This window comes from Tachyglossus aculeatus, chromosome 20 (genome assembly GCF_015852505.1).
Source record: "Tachyglossus aculeatus isolate mTacAcu1 chromosome 20, mTacAcu1.pri, whole genome shotgun sequence".
Lineage (NCBI taxonomy): Eukaryota > Metazoa > Chordata > Mammalia > Monotremata > Tachyglossidae > Tachyglossus > Tachyglossus aculeatus.
The window spans coordinates 8,728,082-8,755,898 of record NC_052085.1 but is presented as its reverse complement, the minus strand read 5'-3'; the positions used below and the strand labels follow the sequence as shown (position 1 = coordinate 8,755,898).

Here is a 27,817-nt window from a genome sequence, read left to right as displayed (position 1 = left end):
GATCTGACAGGCCTGCTTGCAGTCCTTCGTTAGCATTACAAAGTGAAGCTATTGCAACTTTTTAAAATTCATTGTTAGGAGAAAGTAATTTTAAGCTAATGACCACTGGTAAGTATCCAAAAATCAAGTTGTGTGATAGCTTGCTTTTTCATTTTTCACCGCCTTCTTGAATTTCACTTAATGTAATAGAAGCCGTGCACTGTTTCATTTGTTTTCAAACCATCGTCTCCCTAGCCCTTTATTCCCATGGAAGCAATGGTTGACACAGCAGGAGTTTTTAATAATTTAGGGGTTGTAGGGCTGCAAATTCCTGTGTGCAAGAAGTGGAGTGAGATGGATCAGATCCATCAGTATATTTTGCCTAATTGCTAATAATTTTGGCAATCTAGTGAAGGAAGTGGGGAGGACATGCCCAGTAATGAGATTTTGGAATTTCCAGCATTATGGAAGGGTAAATCGTGCAGCCATATTTAGTGGTGTTAGCCGTGCAATTTCCATTCATTTTTTTCTTAATGGTACCCGTTAAGAGCTTATTATTTCACTGTACTAAGTGCTGGGATAGATACAAATTGATCAGGCTGGACACAGTCCATGTCCCACACTGGGGTTTACAGTTTTAATCCTCCTTTTACAGATGAGGTAACTGAGGAACAGAAAAATGAGGTGACCTGCCCAAGGTTACATAGCAGACAAGTGGCGGAGCCGGGTTTAGAACCCAGGTCCTTCTGACTTGCAGGCCCACAGTAAGCGCTCAATAAATACGATTGATTGATTGTCCACTAGGCCTCCCTGCTTCGTGCACATTCCTAGCACTATAAGAAATTTTCCTCCTGGGTTCTTCACAGGCTGTATGTGGAGTTAGTTCTCTAGAGTTTGGCAGTGCAGTTTACACAACCATCACCAGGAACTTCCAAAATGGAGGGAGAAAAGTCATGAAGATACTGTCATTTTTAGTGAAAAAGAGATCAACAAAGCAACATGACCTAATTGGGTAGAGGAGAGGACTGGAAGTCTGGAGACCTGGGTTCTAATCCTGGCTCTGCCACTTGCTTGCTCTGTGTCCTTAGGAAAGTCAATGAATTTCTTTGGACCTCAAATCTCCTCCTCTGTAAATAGGGGATGGTACCCATTCTTCCTCCCCCTTATACTGTGAGACCCATATTGGGAGGGATAGTGTCAATTCTGATTATCCTGGATCTGCCTCAATGCTTTACACAGTGATTGCTTGGCACATAGTATGCATTTAACAAATACCATAATTGTTATTATTGTTAAGAAGCAGCATGGCGTAGTGGAAAGAGCATGGGCCTGGGAGTGAGAGGACTACCATTGTGTAACTCTGGACAAGTCACTTAGCTTTTCTGGGCTTCAGTTTCCTCAAATGTCAAATGAGGATTAAATCCTACTCCTTCCTACTTAGACTGTGAACCCCATGTGGGACAGGGACTGTGTCCAACTCCAGTGCTTAGAACAGTGCGTGACACATAGTAACTGCTTAACAAATACCACAGTAATATGTAGAATTAATAAGAAAAGCCTGTGAAGGACTTCAGAAGATCAGGTTTGTTTCATGAGTTCAGGGAGGTGGAAGTGGTCACTTCCCAGAAGAGAAAGCTATTTTTCCCCCTTTAGGGAGCAAATTGAATGCGCCATATTGACTTGACAAGCCATATTGACAAGCCAAATTGACTTGTGCTTAATTGATTTGTGATAATAACAAGGTGTGCATGTATGCTTTCTGTTTGGGACTTTATTCCTCAAACAGCCAGTAATCCCAGTGCAGAGTAGGAGTAGTTCACAAGAGGCTTCTTGTTAAATGGATTCAGTAATGGGCGTGCGTGCATGTGTGTGTGTGTGTGTGTGTGTGAGAGAGAGAGAGAGAGATTAATTGAGATTGAGATTCATGCTTCTCTCAGAGTTCCCTCTGTCCCTTTAGGAAGGAGCCATTAGACACACTCAGATAATATTAGTCATTGAACAAAGTTAACCTGAATGTTAAAGTGTCAGTTTCTGGGCTTTAGGAAGAATATCCCCGATTCTTCAGAGTGGGGCAGCTGGAGCCCTATTCTCTCACTGAGTTTCTCAGTTGTTTGCCTGCAGGAGATTTATAAGCCCCCAACCCCATGCCCCCCACCCCCCAAAAAAAAATCAGTATCAGGTAGCCCCGATGTCCAGGTGGATTTGCCGATGAGAACATTGAGCTTCCAAAATTGGGGATAAAATCCTCCTTTTAGAGGATGGAGCCAGAAAGTTTCCTTTATGTATTAAATCTTCTATTCTGTTTTGTCTTATTTTGACCTAGAGATTAGTGGCAAGAAATTTTACAAGTTCAGCAAAGAGAAAACATTGAAGTGGCTGAAGAAAAAGGTACCATATTACTGCTTCTCTTTTACATGCCTATCTTTTAAAGACTAAACCAGAAGGGCATATCCTTACTAGATGGACAAGAATAATTACCTCAAAAAAAGTTACGCAAATATAAAATGCATATTGCCTTCCTCTGTGTGTGTGTGTGTGTGTGTGTGTGTGTGTGTGTGTGTGTGTGTGTGGTTTCAACTTTCTCTGATCTCCCACCTGCTCTATCTCTGCCGTTTCTTCTTGTGTCTTTGACCCCATTCCCACTCAGTCCATAAAATCACTTTTTAAAAAATGGTCTTTAAATGCTTGCCATGTGCCATGCACTGTACTAAGCTCTGGGGGCAATACAAGCTAATCAGGTTGGACAAAGTCCATGTTCTACAGGGGGCTCACAATCTAATCCCTGTTTTACATATGAGATAACTGAGGCACAGAGAAGTGAAGTGCCCAAGGTCACACGGCAGACGAGTGGCGGGACTGGGATTAGAACCCAGGTCCTTCTGACTCCTGGGCCCGTGCTCTATCCACTAGACCATGCTGCTTCTCTTGCTTCCACACTCCTCACCTCCCTGAACACTTTCATCAGCTTTTCTCTCTCTGTTGGCTGTGTGTTGAGGATTACAATCTGGAACCAAACATCGAAGAAGTAGAGCAATAAGAAGGTCGGGGAGAGAGGGTCTTGGGAAGTTCATGCCTGTTGGCTTTTATTTCACCGACAAATTAGTTGACTAGAGGTCATCAGAGGTTAGGGAGGGCAGTAGAAGGGGCACTGGAGTTGTCAGGAGGAAGTTAGAGATCTGGGTTGATCGGTGCAGATTGAGATCATAAATCAATGAGGAAGTGCTTCCTCTCAAGACTTAATAGGAAAGCTTCAGAGCAGGATCTAGAGCTGAAGAAAGCTTGAACATAGTGTGAAGTCTTCCAGATCCTGACTTTGAGGTGTTCCTGTCAGATCAAGAGTCAGGGAACAGTGAACAACACAGTAGGGGCCTAAGCGGCCTGGAAAAGGACCACTATCACAGAGGATTTACCATCACTATTTTAGAGAGAAGGGCAAGGGGCTGTATGATAGTCGGTCATTCAGTAGTATTGTGTGCAATGCTCTGTACTAAGTGCTTGGGAAAGAACAGAAAAGTTAAAAGACATGATCCTTGCCCACAAGGAACTTACAGTCTAGCTGGGGACACTGACACAAAGTAAAATTGCAATTTGGGGGAAGAAGAAAACTGAAAGATGGATATGTGTATGAGTAAGTGTCTCTAGATTGTAAGCTCCTTGAGGGTAACAGAGAGTGTGTCTATTTTCTATTGTTAATATTATTGCTATTATATAGTATTACATTTAAGTGCTTACTGTATGTCAAGCACTGTTGCAAATATTAGGTAAAAGTTAATCAGACTGGGCACAATCCCCGTCCCACATGGGTGTCATGTCTAAGCAGGAGGGAGAAGAGACACTGAATCCCTGTTTTACAGATAAGGAATGTTAAGTGACTTAAGTGACTTGCCCAAGGTCACAAAGCCAGAACCCACATCCTCTGACTCCTAGGTATGTGCTCCATTTCCACTAGGCCATGCAGCTTCTCCCAAGCACTTAGGATAACGCTCTGCCCAGTACCAGTATGAATGTAATATTGATTGATAAAGGGTAGAGTATGTAAATTGCTAGATGTTAAAGTAATACAAGTAGTTGGGAGTGTAATAGATATGCAGTTGATAGTTGGAAAGATATAACATAGAGGGAAGGAAAAAAAAAATGAAGGAAAACCTCTTGCCTTTTTCCTCCTCTTCAGCCTGCCCTCTCCTGGGAGGAGGGAATTGAGGGGCACCGCAATTCCGTCTCCCCTGAATCCCCACTCCTTTTTGCTTCCCTTTCCTCCACAGGAAGAGCCCAATGTTGCAAGGTGTCTTGGGAGTGCATCTCTGTTAAAGTTCTCTATAAATTTTCTTTATGTTCAGGCGTGGTAAAACATTTGGTGTGGTTTAAACCCAATTTAACCTCTTTGGTAATTTGGTTGGCGTTTGCTGATTTCCTTTTATTTTTTCCATTCTGTAGGTTGACCAGACCGTGACAGCATTAAAAAACAGCAGTGTGAGCGTGGGTGATCGTGTTCTCTCTGCTACATTCATCACCCGGGATCACGCTTCAAGCGTTAAAGAAGGTGAGGGCTATTTTTTAAACGTATGAGATGAGGGCCGGTCCATCACAGTATTCCTCCCCAGCATTCTTTGGGTCCATTGGTTGGAGGCGAAAGGGCGTTAGGATCCGTAAGAAATTAAAGGTCTGCAAAACGGAACAAGTGCCTACCTTTCCTGTATGATTGTGAGACCTACTGAAGGCACGTGCCATTTGTTCCCTGGGACCTGCACACCAGAAGCACGTGGCCTTAGTGGAAAAAGCAGTGGCGTGGGAGTCAGAGGCTCTGGGTTCTAATCCTGGCTCTTCCACTTGTCTTCTCTGTGGCTTTGGGCAAGTCACATAACTTCTCTAGGCCTCAGTTTCCTCAATGGAAAAATGGGGATCCAGTGCCTGTTCTCCCCGCTACTTAGATCGTGAACCCCCTGTCGGGCAGGGACTACGTCCGACTTGATTGCCTTGTATCCACCCCAGCACTTAGAACAGTGCTTGATGCATAGTAAGCACTTAACAAATACCCCAGTCATCATCATCATCCACACCAGATGAAACTTCAAATGGCAGGATGAGATTAACAGCAGTGTAGTTCTGGAGCTCAGTTCTCCAGGCTTGGACAAGTTCTCATTGGAATCCAGCTTCTCGGGGCTGAAGGGAGGATGATAGCAGGGCAGCCAGAAACTACTCTGGTGTACTGAAACGGGATACGGCCAAGCAGGGAAGCCAGAAAAAGCACATTGGAGGCTTAGCTTCAAACAAGGTGATTTAGCAGGAGGCTGTTGGAAGGCAAACGGTAAGCAGACCAGCCTGATGTGTGGCGGCAGCCAAGAGAAGAGGGTTGCTCTCTGAGCTGGGGCTTTGGGAAGGTGGAGTTAGCAGCACGTAGATTTGACTTTGGCAACCTATCAGCGGGGCTTACCTCCCCTGCCAGTAGAGGTAGAGTTTCACCCCCTCTGTGGGGAACGTGAGTTTTTCTCCAGGATGTTTCTGGGGAAGCCTCAGTTTGCTCTGTTGCTCTGATGGTGTCAGGTAGCTGCTCCTTGATCTGTTCTGGGCTGGGATTCTGTTAGAAAGTTTCCATGGGGTGAGGGCATTTTCTCTCAGCTTAAACTGTGCCTGCGGTAAAGGAGGCTAGAATCAGCAAATTTGGGGCTATTTCAGTCAGAAGCCTTTTCCACTCTCTTCCTCAAGCTTTTGCCTCTGGCCATGAAGCCAGGTAACTCTGTGTATTCTACCATAGTCTCTGAACCTACAAGCAGTAAAACCTCAGCCTTTGTGTCTCTGTGAATATTCTTTGAAAGTTGCTTAAAGGCAGGGATTGTCTCCCAACTCTGTTCTACTCTCCCAAGACTTTCCTCCGGTGCTCTGTACAGAGTAAACGCTCAAGTATCATAGATTGACTCTTTCCAAACTATGATCTTGATTAAACATTGACTCTGGCTAGGATTCTGTTTCAGAGTTAGTTCAGCATTGGATACCGCAGTCTTTGGAGGATTAGAAGTGAGATCCTGGCTGGCTTTTCTAAATCTTCCCTTACCTTGGATTGCTTTAAATATAAGGCCTCCTATTGTTTTTAGTCCTAGTTCAGCGTAAATCAGGTGGCGGGTCCAAACTCACTCTGAAGCTCAGTGTTCCAAGTCTAATATGCTGGCAATTCAGATAGTTAATTGTACCAAAAGAAACACACAAAACTCTGGTATCAGTCCGTCTGATATTTACTGAGTGCTCACTGTGTGCACAGTACTGTACTAAGCACTTGGGAGAGTACAATATAATAAGAGTTGGTAGGCACAATACCTGATCAAAAGGAGCTTAGGTTCCGGAGGGTCACTGAGTTCTTTCAATTTTTTCCGTTTGTAATATCAGGATACTATGTTAAGGAATACGGTCTTACGGTATTTGTTAAAGTGCTTATTATGTGCCAGGCACTGTTCTAAGCACTGGGGTAGATACAAGGTAATCAGGTTGGACACAGTCCATGTCCCACGTGGGCCTCACAGTCTTAATTACAGGGCACAGAGAAGTTGAGTAACTTGCCCAAGGTCTCACAGAAGACAAGTGGCAGAAGAACCCAGATCCTTCTGTACTCCCAGGCCCATGCTCTGTCCACTAGACCGGGCATATATGTTTAACTTAACTTAATTAGAGAAGCAGCGTGGCTCAGTGGAAAGAGCCCGGGCTTTGGAGTCAGAGGTCGTGGGTTCAAATCCCGGCTCTGCCAATAGCCAGCTGTGTGACTTTGGGCAAGTCACTTAACTTCTCTGGGCCTCAGTTACCTCATCTGTAAAATGGGGATTAAGACTGTGAGCCCCCCGTGGGACAACCTGATCACCTTGTAACCTCCCCAGTGCTTAGAACAGTGCTTTGCACATAGTAAGCGCTTAATAAATGCTATCATTATTATTATTATTATTATGGTCAAGAAGGGTTTCAGTAATTGAGGTATTTAAGTGCCTACCATATTACAAACACTGTACTAAGTTCTGGTATAGATGCAAGATAATCAAGTCGTTCATGGTTTCTGTCCCACATGAGGCTCGCAGTCTAAGCTGGAGGGAGAACAAGTTTCAATTCCTAATTTACAGACGAGGAAACTGAAGCACATAGAGGCTAAGTGGTGGAGCCGAGATTGGAACCCAGGTCACTTAACTCCCAGGCCCGTACTCTTCCCACTAAACTCTTGGCTGGGTTTTCCAAGACCTTGACCTAATTAACTAATATTTTGGAATTAAATTAATGATCAATCACATCTACACTTAGGAAACCTACAAAGAATATAATAGTTTTGCCATTTGATTTTAAAAACAAAATCTCATACCGTGATAAGGATGTGTGTAAAGAAAGGTTTAGGATATGAAAATGCAGTTTGCCAATTGTCCTTCATGGGCCAGTTAACTCTGTTAATGCTGGCTGGGTCTTGATGAAAATGAAAGGATTAATGTTCCCTCTACATAGCTACATTTGGGAATGCAAGGAAGACCCTCACAGCCTGTGTTTGAACAGGTAAATTATTTATATGTCAGGTTCAGGAGGGAGATTCTAAAAAAGAAACACAAAAACTTTTTTTGGTCGATCAGTAGCGTTTATTAAGCACTTACTGAGAACCAAGCAGAATAGTCTGCCACGTGGGAGTTAGAAACAAAGTGAACTCTGGAAGAGCAGAGGCTTCAAGAAAACTGCTGCCTTCAAATCCAAAACCATCCTTGGCACTGTGGTAACAGATGCAGCTGAGCAGGAAGGGGCAGGCGCTCTTTGAACTTGATGTGGAAAGGGATTTTCAGTCACCCACTGACCAATCTTTTAGTCACATTCACACATGTGTCTGAAATCTTTTGAACAGTAGTGTTATCTTCAAACCCTAGAGGACAGCTTTATATACACTTTTGTTTATTAAAAGACATCAGTGTAACTCCAAATGCGTATCCTGCCTTTCTGGGGGTGTTTAGTGTGCCTTGGCATTTTATTCAAGATAGTAACATTAAGTACAAGACTTTGACAGATTCTTTAGTCTTATCTCATTGTTTTCAATAGATGCCAGAACTGTATTTTAGTCCTGAAGCTTTTGCCAAATAATTGTAGGCTCCAGATGCTTTAGAATTAATGATTCTGTGTTACGTTGCGTCAGCTTTTAACTTTTGTAAGGAGATTTTTATTAGTTTTTTCAGGGAAAAAAATACATAAAGTACCCCATTAAAATAAATGCTTACCAAAAACGTATGTATAATAATTCATTTCTTTAAAAGAATAATACTAATTCTGGTGTGGTGATGAAGCCTATTAAATATAGGAGCAGACAAAAGCAAAATTATTTGGGAAAAACCTCCCTATATATAGCCATGAATATTGCCAGGCTTGCTGTTCACCTGGTTTTTGTTCTGAGAAAGTGGTCCTTTCTGTACATCAGCGATATATGACAATGAAGGAGAAAGGGGAGTTTGGGTCCCACAAGAAGAAGAAACAATCCAATAACATGGTGGGAGAAAGCATTTGTACCAAACTAATGTTATTTGGGTTGGATGGGTGTGTAAGGGAATCTAGGTGTGTGTCAGAGAACAGATTTTCCAAGGAACTGATGGTGTTTTGAATGATGAGAATGGGATGAGTTTGAGTCCAGCGGAAGCCAGGCTGGAAAGCCGAGGCTTTGAATGCTGGGAAAAACCAGTTTATAATCATGACAAAGTGAAGGAACAAGACACCAACTATGACCAAGTACATTTTGGGCGATGGTCACTTACAGCAAAACTGCCAAAGAAAATGATATAACATTAATATTAATAATGGTGTTTATTAAGCTCAACCTTCCCTACAGCCATGAGACCTGCTGAACTGCACAAAGGCACCACATCCAGCTCCCTGGGCAGTTCCATCAGCATCCTAAACAGGCCTTACCCTGCATTAGACGGCAGAGTAGGATCACAAACGATGAAGTTCAAGAGCATAGTCTCCTTAACATCGAAGCTAGTATGACCTTGACTCAACTCTGCTGGGTGGGACATGTGAGGAGAGTAAGTAACAGCAGGATACCCTAACAGTAGCTGTATTGAGAGCTGGAATTAGGAAAATAATAGCGAGGAGTAGAGAGGAAGTATTTTAAGGGCACAGTAAAACCAAGCCTTAGGCCATGCTGCATCCCGCTGAAAACTCTGCCAAAAAATCAGAAGTCAGTCAGTTGTATTTGAGTGCTTACTTTGTGCAGAGCACTGTACTAAGCTCTTGGGACAGTACAATATACCAGACACATTCCCTCCCCACAACGAGCTAACAGTCTAGTGGGGGGAGACAGACATTAATATAAATTACAGATAGGTACGTAAGTGCTGTGGGCCTTGTGGTCAGGAATTGGATCTACTAACTCTTTCCCCTCCTCCCCCCAACCGGCCTCCCAAGTGGTTAATGCTGTGCTCAAACTAAGTGTTCAATAAATAGATTGAATTAAAATAGATTAATTTACTGAGGATAGACTAGCAGGGCTTATTGCTATCAAGAAAGAAGTGGCCTTGGAGCAAAATCTCTTTTAGGAACAAGAGACAAGGAAACAAGGGTAAACAGTTCTGCAAACATGAGTAAAACAAGGGACAACCTTTTTATGTGCTAGATGTGGCCATTGGCCTTTGCAACCATATACTCATTGGTAAATTTTGTGGTATTTTTGTGGTAATTTGTTAGGTGCTTCCCATGTGCCAAACACTGTATTAAGCACTGGGATGGATACAAGCAAATTGGGTTGGACACAGTCCCTGTCCCATGCAGGGCAGTAGTTTTTCTTCGAATAAATTATATGTTTATTAAGTCCTTACAGTGTGCCAAGCATTGTGTCAGACACTCTGATAGATCGTCAAAACTCAGCCTAAAAAGGAGGGAGAACAGGTAGGTAAACCCCATTTTACAGATGACTAAACTGAGATTTGGGGAAGTTAATTGACTTACATATAGCCTGCTCGTGGTGGAGCCAGGACTAGATCCTTATGACTCTTGACTTCATGTCCTGTGCTCCTACCAATAGGCCATGCTACCTCTTTCTCACTTTTAAGAAAGCACCCTCCCTGTTAGCCCATCCTGACTGTTCACTCGGGTTCTCTTTTCTTCCTTTACATGTGCCTTTTTTTTTTCTTTCCAGAGGACTACGTTCGTTATGCCTATGGTTTGATATCCGAATATATTCCTAAAGATTTAAGTGAAGATTTATCCAAACACTTACAGTAAGCTGTTTTCCTTTCTTCTCAATCTTTAGCTTTATTTATGACTCCTTTCTGCAAAAGAAATTTCTTTTGGCATCTCAAGGAATGATGTAATTTTATTGCTTATCAGATTACAGTGATTTTATTTTCCCCTCGTCAGATATTGTGTGGTTTAGAGGCGGTTCTTATGATTATTACTAGACTGGTATTCTAGGCCAGAGTGAGTGTATTTAGGGGATTGGTTTGATTTACAGAAATCAATTCAGTTTTATCTATTTTTTTTATCCCAAACCCCAATATTTCAATTTCATTTGGTAGCTTTCCATGAGATGGCCCAAGGGAAGAAAACTGAAATTTGAAATATGCTTGTAAATCAGATTTAAAAGTTTCATTAAATTATAAGTACTTGATTCATTTTTCCCCTGTATCATGACAGTGGTGATGCAAGCTACTTTGTTTCCTGAGTTGAAAGAGTATCTGTGGATTTCCATCATTTGATTTCAGAACAGATTTATCTTATTTTTGGATCCATGACAGTTAGTCACATGGGGGAACAGCTACTTGTATTCGTTGTCTGTGGGCAGCATCAAACTTGGTGTAGGAGAAAGAGAGAGAGAGAAGGGAGGGAAGGAGGGGAGAGAAGAGAGACCTTTTCACTGTTGAAGGTTGCTTCTTGGTGGTATTCCCAGCTACTTTAACACCCCAAACCTCTGGAAAACCATGCTTCCTAGCCTTGTGTTTACCACCTTCCAGGAACCACGGCATGCCATCAAGGCTTGGTTCCTTATTTTTCACGAGATCACTTTCAGTCTTCCTCTCCTGAGGAATGAGTATAATAATCATATTTATTGAGAGCTTACTGTGTGCAGAGTACTGTACTAAGTGCTTGGAAGAGTACAATATATCAGAGTTGGTAGACATGTTCCCTGGCCACAGTGATAATATGAGTTCTGATGAGTGCAGATGTAGCTCACTGAACTACTGAAACTAAACAAGTTTAGTTTCTTGTTTTGATTGGCTTTTTAATGCATTTGGTTGCTTGTCATTGCACAGAAATGTCCTGCTTTAAATTGGAGCTGCTCCTCTTCCATTGTATTCGTCTCTGAATTTCTCGTGCACTCTTTACACTAGAGCCTTGTCTTGTTCTGCTACACTGTAAACTCCTTGATGAGAGCAGCCATTGTGTCTGCTTTGTCAGTGTACTTTCCTTAGCTCTTAGTAAACAAGTACTCTGCACAAAGTTAGCATTCAATAAATACCATTGGTTGGTTGATTGATCTGTACAACCTCACTCCTGAAGAACCCTTTCTTCCTAAGGAGAAGTAGTTTTGGAAGTTAGATTTTTAATAACAAACTTGTATTAAGTTTAGCAGTCGTGCTTGACTTTATGAATTTCTGACTTTTAAAAGAGCTGGATGAGGATTTGTAAAGGAAGTTTTATTGACTTAGAACAATTTAATGGAGGGAGATGGGGACGCACTCTCATTATGTGATTTTTTTGGAAAGTTAAAATATCATTCACTGTTAAATATGGGTCCTTGGTGGAATGAGCCATATAAGACTCCGAAACCAAGTTCTAATTGGAGCACTAAAGAAAAAAGGCTCATGTTTGTTGACTGTAGACTGTAAGCTGCTTGTGGTGGGCAGGGATCGCGTCTGCCAACTCTGTTGTATTGTACTTTCCCAAGCACTCAGTGAGCACTGTCTGCACATTCCTTCATTCAGTCATATTTATTGAGCACTTACTGTGTGCAGAGAACTGTACCGAGCGCTTGGGAAGTACAATTCAGCAACAGAGACAATCCCTGTCATCATCAGTCGTATTTATTGAGCGCTTACTGTGTCCACAGTGGAGTACTCAGTAAGTATCATAGATTGGTTGAACTTAAATTGTAATCTAAGCCGTCTTGGCACCCGAGCCCAGGAGGCTTGGTAAGAGTGCTTGCAGCCACTGACTCTGACCCTTGGTTTAAGGAACAAGGCCCAGCTTCCAAGGAGGAGCTAACCCCTCCCAGCTCCTCTAGGTAGCATTCTAGTGATTGCAAGCTCTTGGAGACTAGGGAACTGCTGTCATTCTCTCCCAAGTGTAAGCAAGTGCTTAGGGTAGTGCTTTGCATTCAGGTGCTCAGTAAACCACATTGATTCATGGATTGAACTATGCAGGGGGGCAGATGGGAAGAGATTTGGGTGGGGGGGGTGAAAGAGGAGAGGGGGATTGACTTGAAAGGACTAATAAACTATTTGACTATCCTGAAGCATCCGGTTTGGGGGTTGGAACAATACCTGGAGGGTTCATTTTGGCAAACAATCAGTTCATAGGAACACTTAAAAGGAAAATGTTGAATTAACAAAGAAAATTAGCATGCCTTCTGCTCCCTCTGGTTGTTGGGAGGGGTTTTTTTTTTACAGGACAAGAGGAAATGAGCTTAATTTGCAGTGACAGAATTCATTTGGACATAAAAGGAGTTTTTGATTATAAAGAAACAACAGATTACCATAAGAAATTGTAGAAGCAGATTTTCAGGCGACAAAACCAAGACATTTCCTCCTTTGTAAATAAATATTTGACCATCTGTTTTGGGTAGTTTAGATTTTCACCTGCCTGGAGGCAGAGGGCTTCCTCAGGTGCCTGTGGTGAGTCCCTTCCAGGTCTAAGATAGATGTTTATTGCTCTGCTCCTCCAAAAAGCTCAAATAATTTGCCAAGTATGTTTCAATTTTCTAACTGGCTCCCAAGATTAGCTTCGTGTAAAAAAGTTAACAGTGAAAATGAAAACCTGTGATTGAAGCAGTAGAGGACAGTGGAAAAAAATGAAATCATTATAAGGAAGGTCCAGGGAATCTGGGGCTCTGAGCGTCCCATAACTAAGGAGAGTAAGCCATTGGATAGTTCATGCCTATCTTATGCGGTTGCTGTTGTGATAACCACCTTGGTGCTTCAAACAGTAAGTATTAAAGCGGGTGGTTAATGTGCAGACATGAGTGGGCCTGGCAGCTGGGCTCAGAAAACACCGCTCTCTCTTGAGTTCTCGGAAAGCTCCATTAACTAGCAGAGAACCTAGTCAGTCAGTCGTATTTTTTGAGTGTTTACTGTGTGCAGAACACTGTACTAAGCGCTTGCTGGAGTACACTGTAACAGACACATTCCCTGTCCATAACGAGCTTACAGTTTAAAGGGGGAAACAGACATCAATTAAATAAATTACAGCTATGTACATAAGTGCTGTGGGGCTGGGAGGGAGGATGAGTAAAGGGTGCAATTCAGGGCATCTCAGAAGGGAGTGGGAGAAGAGGAAAGTAGGGCTTAGTCAGGGAAGTCATCTTGGAGGAGATGGCTTCAGTAAGGCTTTGAAGTAGGGCAAATGTAATTGTCTGTTGGATGTGGGGAGGAAGCTCGGGCCATCTGGGAAAGTGTAGGTGGGGATGGCACTGGACAAGCTAGCAGCTCTGGAACTCTCTCCCTTGACACCCAGTTCTCCAGGCCTAGGGTATCGGTTTGCTCGGCTTTATCTAGTCTGTCTCCTGGGTGGTGTCGGCCATGACACCAAAATGCCTTTATGTCTGGTATTTTTATTCTTAAATGCCCAAGCTCTCCAACTCAGCTTTTGCAACTGAGTCCCTTGGCTCAAAAACGGCACCTGTGTTTATGGGACCAGGGAGAGGAATGCAGTGACTCTGGAGCCAGGGATAGAGTGGTCGCAGGACCCCCTGAAGAAGCATTCTAGGTTTTCTTCAAAAATATTCTGTCTGAGGTTATTATTTTGCTGAACCTATGTAAAGCACACAGAGGTTGTCCAGTACTTTCAGGTCAGTAAAGGAGCTTCCTGTTTTGGCTCAAGTCGTCAGTGGGCACTTTCAGCTAATCTCTGGCTAGCAGTCCAGGTTCAGTGCCCACCTCATCGGCTCCCGACGCTGCCTCTCACTGAACCGCGGCCCTATTTCCCCTCAGATTCTGTATAATGACAGGGACTTATCCTTTTCTTCCTGTGTATATTTTCTTCCTCACCCACTGTAAAGTCTCCCCCCGCCCACCCCCCATTCCTTGGTAGGAGCAACAGGAACACAATTCTTCCCTCTAAAAATGAAACAGAAACATGAAACCAGCTACGGCCCCTTTCATTCACTTCATTAGAAGTTAGCTACTGATAAGTAGGCGATGTTTTTTTTTTTTTTAGCATTTACAGGGCTGTCCACATTGATGGAAATCAGCCCTTCCTTATGAAGATTTTAAAATAAACTTTTAATATGAAAAATACTGGGGGAAAATTTACCAGAATGTTTAGAAGGCAAATGCAGATGAGGCCATCTGGGCTTTATTAGGCTGCAGTAAGCTCTCACTAGAACAGGTTTGGGAGACCCAGTTTTGATTTTCCCTCTCCCGCCCCATTCCCAGTCTGCTGAGGCTGTTTTGCTCCCTATTTCCCACTCTATCTGCAGTGTAAGGGAAATGAGGGTGGAGGAGGAGGCGCCTGAGTCCCACTTCTGACCCTTGACTGGGGGTCCCAGGGTCACCGATACGGCCCCTAGGCAACCACTCCAATCCCACAGTCCTGGACCCACTTCAGAGCAGAGCGGGGGTGCTGCCTGCCTAGCGAAGCTGTCAGTCGCTTCAGAGGAATGCTGTCCCGCTGAAGCCAGGCATCTGCTCCGATGTTGTGGCCAGACACTCTCCAAGCAAGAGCCCAGATTCCGGGCTTCAAAGGGAAAGCAATGTGCTGGGGGAGCAGGAAAATACCTCCGACGTTTCAAGGAGCATTTTCTTCCTCGCAATACATCCAAATCTATGCTGCAAACTGGTGTGGTGAAGGGTACTGCAATTCCAATTAAAAAAAAAAAAATTGTGTGTGAAAAGAATGCCCCGCAGCATAATTTTGGAAACCATCAGTCTGTTTTTTTTGTTTTTGTTTTTGTTTTTTGAGAAATGAAGAACTCTTATCCTTCAGCCTTGTGGGGCGGGGGTTAGGGAGGCCGGAAAGATGGGCCATTTCCCCCTGGACAAGCTGTTTCTCTTCCAATATGTGGGGGAAGTTATTTGGTGAACCAGGAAATGGTTCTGGGTTTTTCACTACACCTAGTGAATTCTCTCTCTTGAGCAGAAATTGTTTTACAATCCTTATGTAACACTGCAGAGAGAAAATGGGATGAATTTAAAGGTTGACTTGTCCCTCTGTTTGCAGAGATGTGAAAACCTGACAAAGCTCTCTTTTTCCTTAGGCTGCCAGAACTTTCCACTCCAACATCAGAACCTCCATTAAAGGTAAGAAGCTGCGACTAATGTGACTTTGGAGGACTGAGGGAAATAGGGAATATTTACCACATGAGATTGTGTTGCTTAAGTATTTAAGCATGCCCCACCTACCACGTACTGTGTGAAACTGAAGTGGGTGTAGATTAACCCAGACCAAGCCACTCTGTCCTGGGGCAGGTCCTCTGACCTATTCCTTTGAGTGTATCGAAAAATGCCACTGCTTTAGCCTGATATTGATTAAAAGGAATACATTGGGTTGTTTTTTTTTTTTTTTTCGTGGAGGGGTTGCTGATTTGCTTTCACTTTTGCCTTACTGATTACAAGATGTTCAGGTAAATTTAAACTCTTTTGTCTTGAATCATCAGTAAAAGTTAATGGGCTTCCAGATAAAGTGATGTTTTCACTTTTAAAAGCCTATTGTGCGGCACAGATGATCAAGAGTTTTTCCAATATTACAACTCAAAAACTTTGTGCTGCTTCTTCAAGCACCTAACAAATACCAACATTATTACTTATTTTTCCTATTCCAATTATGCCTCAAAGTGCAACTGATTTCTCAGTTCTCCATTTTGTACCTCCACCAAGTGCCACTTCAGTCTTTCCAAGTCGTCTAAACACTTGGGTGTCCATACCCCCATGTAATACTTGCACTATTTCTTATCTAATGTATTTTGCAGTCTGTCTCCTAGTCTTTTATAAACTCCTTACAGGCAGAGATCTAAGTCTTGTTCTCCTCTCCCAAACACTTTTTACCGTGCTCTGCACAAAGTAGATTGTACGCTCCTCGAAGGCAGGAATTATGTCTACTGACTCTGTTGCAGTTTCTCAGATACTTATCACAGTGCTGTTTGCACAGGTGCTTGATAAATACTATTTATTGATTGTGGGCTAGTTCGCCGCTTGGTATTAAGGTGCTCAACCTTATATTTTGATAATGGCCATACGGATACAGTTCTGGAGCCTCTTCGCTAAGAATGCCCTGCTCAGTATATGAATGTTGTAATCCACTTAATCCTAGCGGATGGTGGCAAAGTAATGGATCCTTTGAAGTTATGGCATGACTATTAAATCTGACTTTATTTACCCTCTTCTCTTGCCTTCCCAGGCACACCTACCAGTGAGAATGTAAGCAATGTTTTACTGAGTCTCAGACCAGTCTAATTAGCCTGAAATCTGTCTGACAGATTTCCTCAGCCCCACATCTCCTACGATCACATCGGTCATTTATTTTCATGTCTGTCTCCCCCTCTAGATTGTAAGCTTTATGGGCAGGGAGCGTGTCTACCAACTCTGTTATATTGTACTCTCCCAAACCCTTAGTACAGTGCTATGCACACAGAAAGTGCTCAGTAAATATCACTGATCAGTTGATTTATGTTAGAAACAAAGGTGTTTGGAAACAGTGTGATGGTTACCGTCCTGACATCTGTCTTCACGTTTGGGATCTTCCTTCTAACATCCCTGTAAATATCCGTCGTAGTCCCGAAGTCCGTGAGCCCACCAGATAGCTAACATCAGTAACTTTTCCCTCAAAAACCTATTGTGCATCTGTTGTCCATTATTTTTTTCAAACTCTTGAAACTCTTGATGTATCTGCCTGCACACTCTCTTTGGATTTTTTTCCCTTTTGTTTGTGTTGAATTTACCACCTTCAGGTTTCAAAGGGCCCTTCTTATAGATGGATTCAAATGGGGGTAAAGTACCTACATACACTCCCTGCCTTTAGATTGTGAACTCCATGTGGGACAGGGACTATGTCCAACACGATCGTCTCGTATCTACTCCAGCACTTGGCACATAGTAAGGCCCTTATAAATATCATTAATTTGCAGGCTTCCAGTCCAGCGGCTGTTTAACACAAATTTACACAATCTTGTGGCATTTTGCAATTTCCCCTCCCAGTTCTTCAGAATTCCTGGGTGGGGCCCATCCAGTCTCTGTGATGTGTTTATCAGTCTGGCCTACAAAAGTGGGAACTTTCTCAACATCTTCCCCAGTAAAACCCTAGCTAATTTATTAATTTGTCACTTTGTCGGCTCGGCCTCTCAGTTAGATTGTAAATTCCTGGAGAAGCAGGGATTACATTTTATTCAGTATTTCTTGGTGTCCCCCAAGTGCCTAGTGAAGTGTTCTGTTAGCACCTGATCTACGACTCTTTGGGACTTTTTTGTTCCTACTGGGTTGGGCTTTCCATTTTGGAAAAGGATTTCTTTGTTTCTCAGATGACCTCGTCTGCTAGACTGGTTGACCTTGCAGGTTTTCTGTCTAATCGTCCTCTTCTTCTGTAGCAGACATTTTACCTGAGTTTCAAAGATCGTGCTTTTAAACTGCCTGTAGGCATTTTGAAGCTTACTTATTCTACGATAGTTCCTCTTTTGAAAATGGGGTTCCTTGATTTGGAGGACTCTCCCTCCCCAACTAGAATCGAAAATGTAATCATGTCACGGTCATTCCTGCGGAGTAACTCATTTGTGACCTTACTACACCAGACCCTAGCCAGGATTCAAAATTAAATCTATGAGACCATCATTCTTTCTGAGTTCTAGGACTAGCTGATCCAAAACAGGGCCACTTATCCAACACTTCCAGGATTTTACTTGATCTCTTTCTCTTAAACTGAAGAGAGGTGGAGGCTTTGTAACAATAGGTCATTTGACCTTTATATCAAGAAGGGCCAAGTAGTCTATTGCCACTTGCCTGTGAAACTTCATAGTCACTGGGGACAGTCCCCAGGAGAACTATAGGTTCTTCACAACAGATTGCCTGGATAGTATTAGGACATTCTCTATGCCCTTGAAAACAGTGGTGAGATCATAGTGGAAATTTGTTTCAGCATGTTTGCTACTGCACTGTTAGGGGAAGCTCTGGTAAAGGATGTTAATCCCAATCCTGTATATTCTTTGAATTAAAAAAAAAAACAGAACAGCGGACAGCACTTGTTTAAACCATTTGGGTTCCCAGAGTTTATAACCCATTAGTTACTATTAATTATACTGTTACTTTTATTAACAGTATAATTATACTGTTTCATCTGTAGTGGGAATTGCCTGAAGAATTGCCTGTCTCATTTTGGATCTTTCCTTTAGAATTGTTCATTCCTGTGGTCCAAGCTGCCTTGATGCTTTTCAAGGCCTGTTTGAGCCCTTTATCCCGGGCGTGTTACTACTGCACGTGTCCTCATTCATTTCCAGGTTTTGAGGTCTCCTTATTTGGGAGCTCGTTGTGAGCAGGGAATGTGCCTGTTATATTGTACTCTTCCAAACACTTAGTACAGTGCTCTGTTATGGGCAGGGAATGTGTCTGTTATATTGTACTCTCCCAAACACTTAGTACAGTGCTCTGCACACAAGTGCTCAATAAATGAGGTTAACTGGGAGTTGTTGCTTCCTGGAGAGCTGGTGAGTTGGGGGTCCTCTCTCGAGCCATAATGGGTGAGTGAGGAGAACCCATATGGGATCCAAATATAAGTGGAAGAAATTACCACCAAAAGTGGTTGTGTAATAAACCAACCTTGTCCAAATGATACCTTAGTCTTTGTTTTGGTGCTACACACTCTGAGCGGGCTCAGAAGCCAAGAGGGGAATTCTGCAGAACTTAATACCACTTCCACTAAAGGGAACAGTACTTTGGTGCCCTGTATTCTACCTGCAGTATTGTGGCTCTTATTCATGAACCTCAAAGCGTTTTGCAGACCTAAGATGTTTTTATATCCAGTGTCTATGTTATTCCTTGGTGACTCTTGACAGTGTGCTTTCTGTGGGGTGAGGTTTCAATGTTAACTGCATAAACAAATATACCTGGGGGAGTTGAGACTGATCAACTACTAGGGAGCACAATAGCAGGCTGTCAGAGGGGAACTTTGGGTCTTAGAGATGTTGGCCAAGACTCAAGGGCATCCGGAGAGTCTGTGAGGAGAATTTCTGAGGCAACTGGGCTCTCCCAGCTTTCCCCATCTCGACTGACTCCTTTGCATTCGTCTTTCCAAAGCTCTTCTCTCTGGATAGACGTGGAGAGGACAGGGCTGGGAGGTGTAGCAGAACACCATACAGGTGGACACTGAACTCCAGTGACTTCTGAGAGAGAGAAGCAGCGTGGCTCAATGCAAAAGAGCACAGGCTTTGGAGTCAGAGGTCATGGGTTCAAATCCCGGCTCTGCCAATTGTCAGCTGTGTGACTTTGGGCAAGTCACTTAACTTCTCTGTGCCTCAGTTACCTCATCTGTAAAATGGGGATGAAGACTGTGAGCCCCACGTGGGACAACCTGATTACCTTGTAACCTCCCCAGCGCTTAGAACAGTGCTTTGCACATAGTAAGCACTTAATAAATGCTATCATTATTATTATTCTTGAAACTTGGCATCCATATGTCCCTAGCTGTTCATGTGCATGAAGAAGCAGAACAAATGGTTTCATAATCTCACAGTTGAACACCAGCTTGGCTTAGTGGATAGAGCACGGGCTTGAGTCAGAAGGTCTTGGGTTCCAATCCCAGCTCCACCACTTGTCTGCCGTGTGGACATGGGCAAGTTGCTTCACTTCTTTGTGCCTCAATTACCTCATCGGTGAAAGGGGGGTTAAGACTGTGAGCCTCATGTGGGGCAGGGACTGCATTCAACGTGACAACCTTGAATTTACCCCAGCGCTTAGTACAGTTCCTGGCACATAGTAAGTGCTTAACAGATCCCATTAAAAAACCCCATAGTTGCTTGTCGTCGGTATTTTTGGATCAGTTCCCCACAGATCAAAAGAAAACTGAAGCACTTCCTGCATTCAGAGCCGCTGGTATAAATCAGGCCTGTTTGACAAAACAACTTCATCACTCTAACATTGCAGAAACAGAAGCTGTCAGATGGGCCTGTACAGGCAGAGGAAGACTATACTAAGTTTAACACTGTCGACTTGAAGACCAAAAAGGTAGGTCAGACTTGACCGTGGGGGATTTTTGTTGTTCTTTTTACTTTTTGTGTTAGCGGTTCTGTGAGAGTCGCATCACTTGCACACAAAGGGGAGTCATGGAATCAGGTTAATATAAAACAGCATAGGAGGCTTTCATTAGTACGCTATATCTTCTAGTATTAAAGTAAAGCTGGTGGTAATAAAGAGCAGGTATACTCTGACCTGGCCTCTGTTCTTTACAGTCACAATATCGGAAGGGGCTTTGAAAAGTCAACCAATCTGGGAGTCCCCAAACAGTGGGGGAAAAAGGGGTAACCTGGCAACCATACCAGGTTTCCCTGAGAACTAGGACCATCACCATCTTTGATATTAGTGTGGATGCACACTCCCACAGTCAGGATGCTCTGTTAAAGCAAGGATGGCAGCTCTCTGAAACTGACCCCTCTCCCCCTCCACCCTCTGCAACCCTTCCCTGCTCCCACGGGGCTAAGTGGAATTCTGGCAATTTCTCAGTTTAATTTTACCCATGAAGATAGTCACCCAGCATAAAGAAAAGAGGACATTTGACCATTACCTGGATTATTTGATCGATGAAATGAGCCAAACAGGATTCAGTCCCCAAAGTGGGATTTTTGAACAGAACTCTCTTGTTTAGGTCAAATTCACCAGGTAATCCCCACTTCACTTTGTGCTGGGTACGCCCAGTCATTGTGTCCTCTCCAGAGAGCACTGTGGAAGCAGGATAGAATGGATTTACCCTGACTACTTGGAATAGATGGTCTGAAATGGCACATAATAGATCTCATCACACAGATGTGTTTGTTTTTTGACTCCAGATATTTTTGAATTATAAACTCGTGGGCAGGGAACCTATCTGCCACCTCTGTAGTACTCTCCCAAGCACTAAGTGCAGTGCTCTGCACATAGTAAGCGCTCAGTAAATACCATTGATAAACGAGAGAATTAGAAGGATGACTTTTAGAGCCAAGATCAACCATTTCTCTTTGAAATGCTTTGGCAGTTATTTATTTGTATACTTTATAATGCAGACCATCCTTTTCACTGACTCTCCCTGTTCTTCGGGGGAGATTGGGAAGTCGTGAAAGTAAACAGTTGATTGCTCTTTTAGTTCTGTGGATGTTTGTTTTAAGAAGTGGTAAATGACTAAGAAAAGATACAGATTCTAAAAGCAGGGTTGTTGGCGGCCCGCTTTTTCAAACATAGTTCTCAGAAAGCATTTCTTTGCCAGAAAAAAAGACTGGGAAAATTATTCCACGACTCCTGTCGCGCCTTACAAATATTGGTCATCTTTTGAATGCATCCTTCTTTGATTTCCTGTAGAGTAGACAAATGGTAAATGAGTGTGAATTATTCATCGTCCTTAATACAAGGCTGTAATTCAGCCCCATGACAACATGGGGTGGTACGGTTGGGAGATGGAGTTGCAGCTTGTGTCTGTTCCATTGTTTGTATTATTGCCTTTAATGCTCACGGCAAGATTATTCCCCAAAGAACACCATTGACTGGAGTATCCTATTCTCTGGGAGGAGACATTTCTGCCTTCTGGTTCCATGGAAAAAAAATTCTCTGCTTTTTAGATCTGAGATCTGAATAGAATTCAAAACTCATTTTGGTCAAGTAATCACACATTCATGCAATGTGTAGCGGGAAAGTGGTAATTCCCCTTATTAGACCTCAAAATGTGCAAATCCTTGTTGGGTTTGTTCACTGGATTTATAAATGATGTCAGCCTCTTGCGACCCAATGTACCAATTTTTTCTCTCTTATGCACATTTAACAGACAAACAGCAAAATGACTTCAGCTCAGAAGGCCCTGGCCAAGGTTGACAAGAGTGGCATGAAAAGCATTTCCAGTTTTTTTGGGGCAAAAAATAAGGCAGCGAAATGAAGATTTCAGCTTTATTTAAATGAAAACTTATTTTAAATGTTTTGGAGACTGCCTCATTTTTCCCTCAAATTTGCCTCAGCAGAGTCAACTAACGGGATTCGCTCCTGGAAGATTTCCGGGTTCTTTCAAATTGCAGAATGAAAGATGAGTTACTTTTTTGGGTAGTGTCAAATTCCAGCAAAAGAACAGGCCCCACTGCAGACAATATTCAGAAATCCTCAGGCAACTGTTGTATTTCATAGCCCTGTCTGATTAGGGGTTTGTGGTTTGGGGTGGTCGGTTGACATAAAGAGAAGCAATAAAATGAATTGAATTACCATGTAGTAGTCCATTTTCCCCTCAATAAATTGGCTCTTGTTACAAACATATGGGTGAGTGTGGGTCTTTACTCGTGGAACGTGGCAGGACTTTTAAAGGGTCACCGGCGAGCGCGTAAATAATTCAGTGCATATTGTCACCGCCTTCACCTTTTAGGGGCTGTTTAGGGAGCAGTGGACAGAGCCTGGCGGGAGTAGAGGAAACCCCCTACCCCCTGCCTCCCAAGCAGGAGGGAAACTTGGCCAGAAGAGGTTGAGAATAGTGATGGGACTGGGACAGAAGTGGGAATGGTTCCAACAAGCCTGGGATTGATCAATCAGTCCGTCAGTCAGTCAATGGGATCAGAACTGAAAGCACAGCAGAATGGTGGAGGTGTGACTAGGAATGAAAGGTGAGCCAAGGCCTTGTAGCTGCACTGCTGTTGAGAAAATGAGATATTGAAGTTTGGACCTGTTGACTATCGAGTTGGCCTGTAAGTTAACAGAATGGATCAAAGCACTGTAAATATTTTACAGCAGACAAAAAAAATCACAATATACAGAATTATGTGATCAAAGAGCAATATAAGTGTGTATCTATAATGAAAAATTTTAAATTTGTTTTGTGTGCCTGTGCATAGGCTTAATTTTCAAAGTGCAATCTTTCTCTCCCTAGTCAGAAAAAAGGCACCATGCGCTTAACAGGTTTATCATTATCTCTCCTAAATAGATCCATCCTTATCTTTATTGCTAATTGGAAATAGGCTTTATTCATTCTCAAGACAGGCAAAATACTTCAAAGGGAGAGGAGGTTTAGATGTTGCAGTTTATCTCAGAGAGAGTGCTCTTACCTCCTGATTGCTAAGATGGTTATAACTAAGAATATCCCTCCGGTATAGATTTTTAAATAAGAAGAAATAGTTAATTGTTTTATAGATTATTATGTAGGATTTATTTTCCATTTGTGATACAGTTCTCTTAACCAGTTGATCATGTGACTCATATCTGCAGCATGGCTTGTGATTTAAGCGTGCGTCTGCTGTTCCCTCACCTCTCTCTTCTCTTCCAGGTCAGCTTGTCCAATTCGGGTGCTGTCCATTTCAAACACGAGCGTGCTCGAGAACAAACCCGAGTAATGCTGACTTAAGCGAGATCTAATGCTTTCAGGTGGATGAATCGTAGAAATGAGAATCTTTTAAGTAGATCACTAAAGACTATATTACAGCATTGAGAGAGTTAGCCTAAGGCAATTTCCTAGAACCTGAACAGCAATGTAGTTACATCAGGTAAAATGACCCCCTCCAAGGCTTGTGCCTTGTTCCATCCTTGGAATGCCCTCCCTCCTCAAGTCTTCCGGACAGTTATTCTCCTTTCCTTCAATGCCTTACTGAAGGCACATCTCCTCCAAGAGGCTTTCACAGACTAAGCCCCACTTTTCCTCATCTTCTGCCCCGTCCTGTGTCGCCCCGACTTGCTCTCTTTGCTCTTCCCCAGCCCCACAGCACTTACGTATGTATCTCTAATTTTATGTATTTGTATCGTTGTCTGTTTACTTGTATTGATGTCTGTTTCCCCCCCTACTCTAGACTGTGAGCTCATTGTGGGCAGGGATTGTTACTCTTTATTGTTGTATTGTACTATTCCAAATCCTTAGTACAGTGCTCTGCACACAGTAAGCACACACTTCATACATTTGAATGAATGAAACTCAACAGCCACAACCAAAGCTGCAGCAGCCTCCTTGGCTTTCTTGTGCCTCAGCAACTTGGTGAGCTAGGCTCAAGACTCTCATCAGACCATCATCATCAATCGTATTTATTGAGCGCTTACTGTGTGCAAAGCACTGTACTAAGCGCTTGGGAAGTACAAATTGGCAACATATAGAGACAGTCCCTCCCCAACAGTGGGCTCACAGTCTAAAAGGGGGAGACAAAACCAAACATACTAACAAAAAAAAAAACAAAAACAAAAGACTGATGCAATGTTTGCTAACATGCAGAGCAGCGTATGATTTGTAGTGAGGGTTACTGGAAGGTTTTGTTGGTGGTGCGTGAGGGAAGTCGAATAAACTCATGCGTATTTATCTTTCGCTGTGGCGGTAGTCAGTGAGGAGCCAACATGTTTTTTTAAAAGAATCTTTATTCGGAAAATCCATGTTTTTGCCCAAATGTACTTAGACAAAAAGTGTGGCCTAATGGAAATCAATCAATCGTATTTATTGAGCGCTTACTGTGTGCAGAGCACTGTACTAAGCACTTAGGAAGTACAAGTTGGCAACATATAGAGACAGTCCCTACCCAACAGTGGGCTCACAGTCTAAAAGGAAGAACACAGGCCCCAGAGACAGAGGACCTGGTTTCTAATCCAGCCTCTGTCACTTGCCTGCTGTACGACCTTGGGCAAGTCACTTGACTTCTCTGGGCCTCAGTTCCTTCATCTGTAAAATGGGGTTTAAATATCTGTTCTCCCTCCCACTTACACTATTAGCCCCATATGGAACATGAACTGTGCCCAAGCTAATTAGTTTCTACCTACTGTAGCTTAGTACAGTGCCTCGCAGAGCAAGAACTTAACAAATGCCATAATAAAGTGTCAACCAACTCTGCTGTAGCGCACTCTCCCATGTGCTTATTACAGTGCTCTGCTTATAGTAAGCGCTCAGTAAATAGCACTGATTGACTTGATCGGCGTGCATCTACCCCAGCACTCACTATAATCAGATCAGTCACAGTTCCTGTCCTGTGTGGGACTCACACGCCTGATTGATAGGTTTGTTACCCCTCTCTCCGGGACCAGGGGCTGGGGGTCGGGGGACGGGAGAGAAGCTAACGGTGAAGTGGATATCAATTAATCAGTGATATTTACTGAGCACAACGCTGAATGGTGCAGCATTGCCAATCAGGCAAACACACATGGCAAAGAGCACAATCTCTCAGAAAAAATACCCCTATTCCTTTGAATCCTACCAACCTGAATTGCTACCAAAGTTTCTGATATCAAGTTCCCCCTACCTTTAAGTGGCTAATGGGGCCAGATTGAAACGTGAATTCTGTATGATATTTTTCACCTGCCATTCGGTTTTCTCTGCCTAGAGAGCCAGTGTGCCCAGGAGCTGGGATTCAGAAACCAAAATAAAATAATATTAACCTTTTGGTGTCCACCCTTTGTACATTCTAAGTCATAGTCTTTCTGAATGATTTCTGAATTTGTAGAAGAGCATTTTTGAACTGTATAGCTTGTGAATTTAGGTGTAAGAAAGGGAAGGTGTGATTGCGTTCTCCAGTATCCAGTAGAGCTGTCTGCTACAGTTCTCTTGGCTGTACTTGTGGTGTTTGTGGATCTCCTTTGAGTGTCTAGTATTTTCAGATACACAATTCCCATTTGAGAGGAAAGCTAGTGTGTCAGATTTTGAACTCAACCATCCGCTCTACAGTACTTTAACATAATTTTTTTTTGTTCATGTGACCTTGATGATCTCACTCCAAATCATACCTGTTTGAAAGAAGGAAAAAGGCGAGAGTTCAGAGGAATCAGTGCTTCTGTGGGCTACAAAACATTACAGTTAGAATGTATATTTAAGGCAGGATTTCAAATGATCCTTTATTAATCTGGTGTAGTAAAAAAAAAAACACCAAAAAAACTGAAGTGTTTACAGTGGATGAGGAAAGCCATGAGGTTTGTATCAACAGTGAGCTTTTCTTGAAATGTACTTTGTCTTCAGAGTAAAATTCCAAAATGTTAATGAAGAATTTCTAAAGAAGGTCAACCATAATCCCAAAGTTTACTCCTATATTTCATTATTTTAAAATCAGTGTTTAAATTTTACTGAACTCTAACTACTTGCCATAAATCTAAATGGAACTTATATCTTGCCGATGCTTTTCCTTTTGGAATTAAAAGAAAAAATTCCTTTGATTAGCTCCTCAGTATCTCAGGACTAATGAGGGTTCAAGCTAGGTCTTCATAGAAATTTTACTCTGACAGAATTCAATAATAATAATCGTGGGGGTATTTGTTGACCTTACTATATGTTAAGCACTGTACTAAGCGCTGGAATAGGTAGAAGATAATCAGGTCAGGTGTGGTCTCTTGTCCTGCCATGGAGTTCACAGTCTGTTGGGGAGGGAGATCAGATATTTAATTCTCATTTTAAGAAGAGGAAACAGGCCCAGAGAAGTTAAATGACTTATCCAAGGTCATGCAGTAAGCAAGGGCACAGCAAATACAACCAACTGCACTCCACTGAAGATGATTGGCTAGGCTGTTGGCTTATCTTTTCATAAAGGGAAAACGAGAATTTATTAACGTGACTGAGCTTTGGATGCCAGGTGAAGACCGATGATTTAGAAGGACATTTAACAAACATTTTGCTTTTCTCCGTAGATGGCAGCACAAAGACGACAAAGGAAGAAATGATGGTTTCAGCATAAGGCTTGACTCTTTTCTTCATAATTTCCTTCTTATAAAGAAATTTAAAATTTGTCTTAGTTCATTTAGTGAAAAATTTCAAAAATGCAGTCTTAGAAAACATGTGAATGCACCAAAAGCATTGTCTATATGTTGCCAATTTGTACTTTCCAAGCACTTAGTACAGTGCTCTGCACACAGTAAGCGCTCAATGAATACGATTGAATGAATGAAAATAATAGATATCGCTATGAAGTTTTTGTTGCAGCTAGAGCTTATAAAGCCCTTTGCACTCTAATTCCCCATAAATGAAAATACTAATTTGCCCTTAATCTACATATTATTGGGACAGTCGATCCATCAATCATGTTTATTAAGCACCTTACTGGGTGCAGAGCACTTCCTAAGCACAAGTTGAGAAACCAGTTTGCCATTCCCTCCCATCTCCTAAAAGAGGCCGAGCCTGGTTCTTCAAAATTAAAAAATCTGGGCAGGAAAGGTTCCAAACTGAAGTGGGGGGATTTTTTTTTCAGTTTTACACAAGTCACTCGATCAATCATATTTATTGAGTGCTTATTGTGTCCAGAGCACTGTACTGAGCACTTGGGAGAGTATAATATAACAAAGTTGTTCAATCCATGGTATTTAATGAGTGCTTACTGTGTGCCTTCTAGACTGTCCCCTTCTAGACTGTAAGCCCGCTGTTGGGTAGGGACTGTCTCTATATGTTGCCAACTTGTACTTCCCAAGCGCTTAGTACAGTGCTCTGCACACAGTAAGCGCTCAATAAATACGATTGAACGAATGAATAAATGCCTAACACTGTACTAAGCTGTTGGGAAAGAACAATTTAACAGAGTTGGTAGAACGTTCCCTGCCTACAACAAGCTTGC

The 27,817-nt window shown here is 42.6% G+C and overlaps 1 protein-coding gene across 1 annotated transcript in view; it reads left to right on the top strand.

The window, feature by feature from the left end:
* Positions 1-22,587, top strand: part of RNASEH2B (ribonuclease H2 subunit B) — a 51,351-nt gene extending 28,764 nt beyond the window's left edge. Inside the window, exons 6-11 of the mRNA XM_038761851.1 lie at positions 2,303-2,367; positions 4,414-4,519; positions 10,109-10,190; positions 15,383-15,425; positions 20,250-20,330; positions 22,114-22,587. Of these exons, the coding sequence (XP_038617779.1) occupies positions 2,303-2,367; positions 4,414-4,519; positions 10,109-10,190; positions 15,383-15,425; positions 20,250-20,330; positions 22,114-22,221 (485 nt within the window). The 3' untranslated portion in view covers positions 22,222-22,587. The remainder of the gene's footprint in view (positions 1-2,302; positions 2,368-4,413; positions 4,520-10,108; positions 10,191-15,382; positions 15,426-20,249; positions 20,331-22,113) is intronic.
* The last annotated feature ends 5,230 nt before the right edge of the window (positions 22,588-27,817 follow it).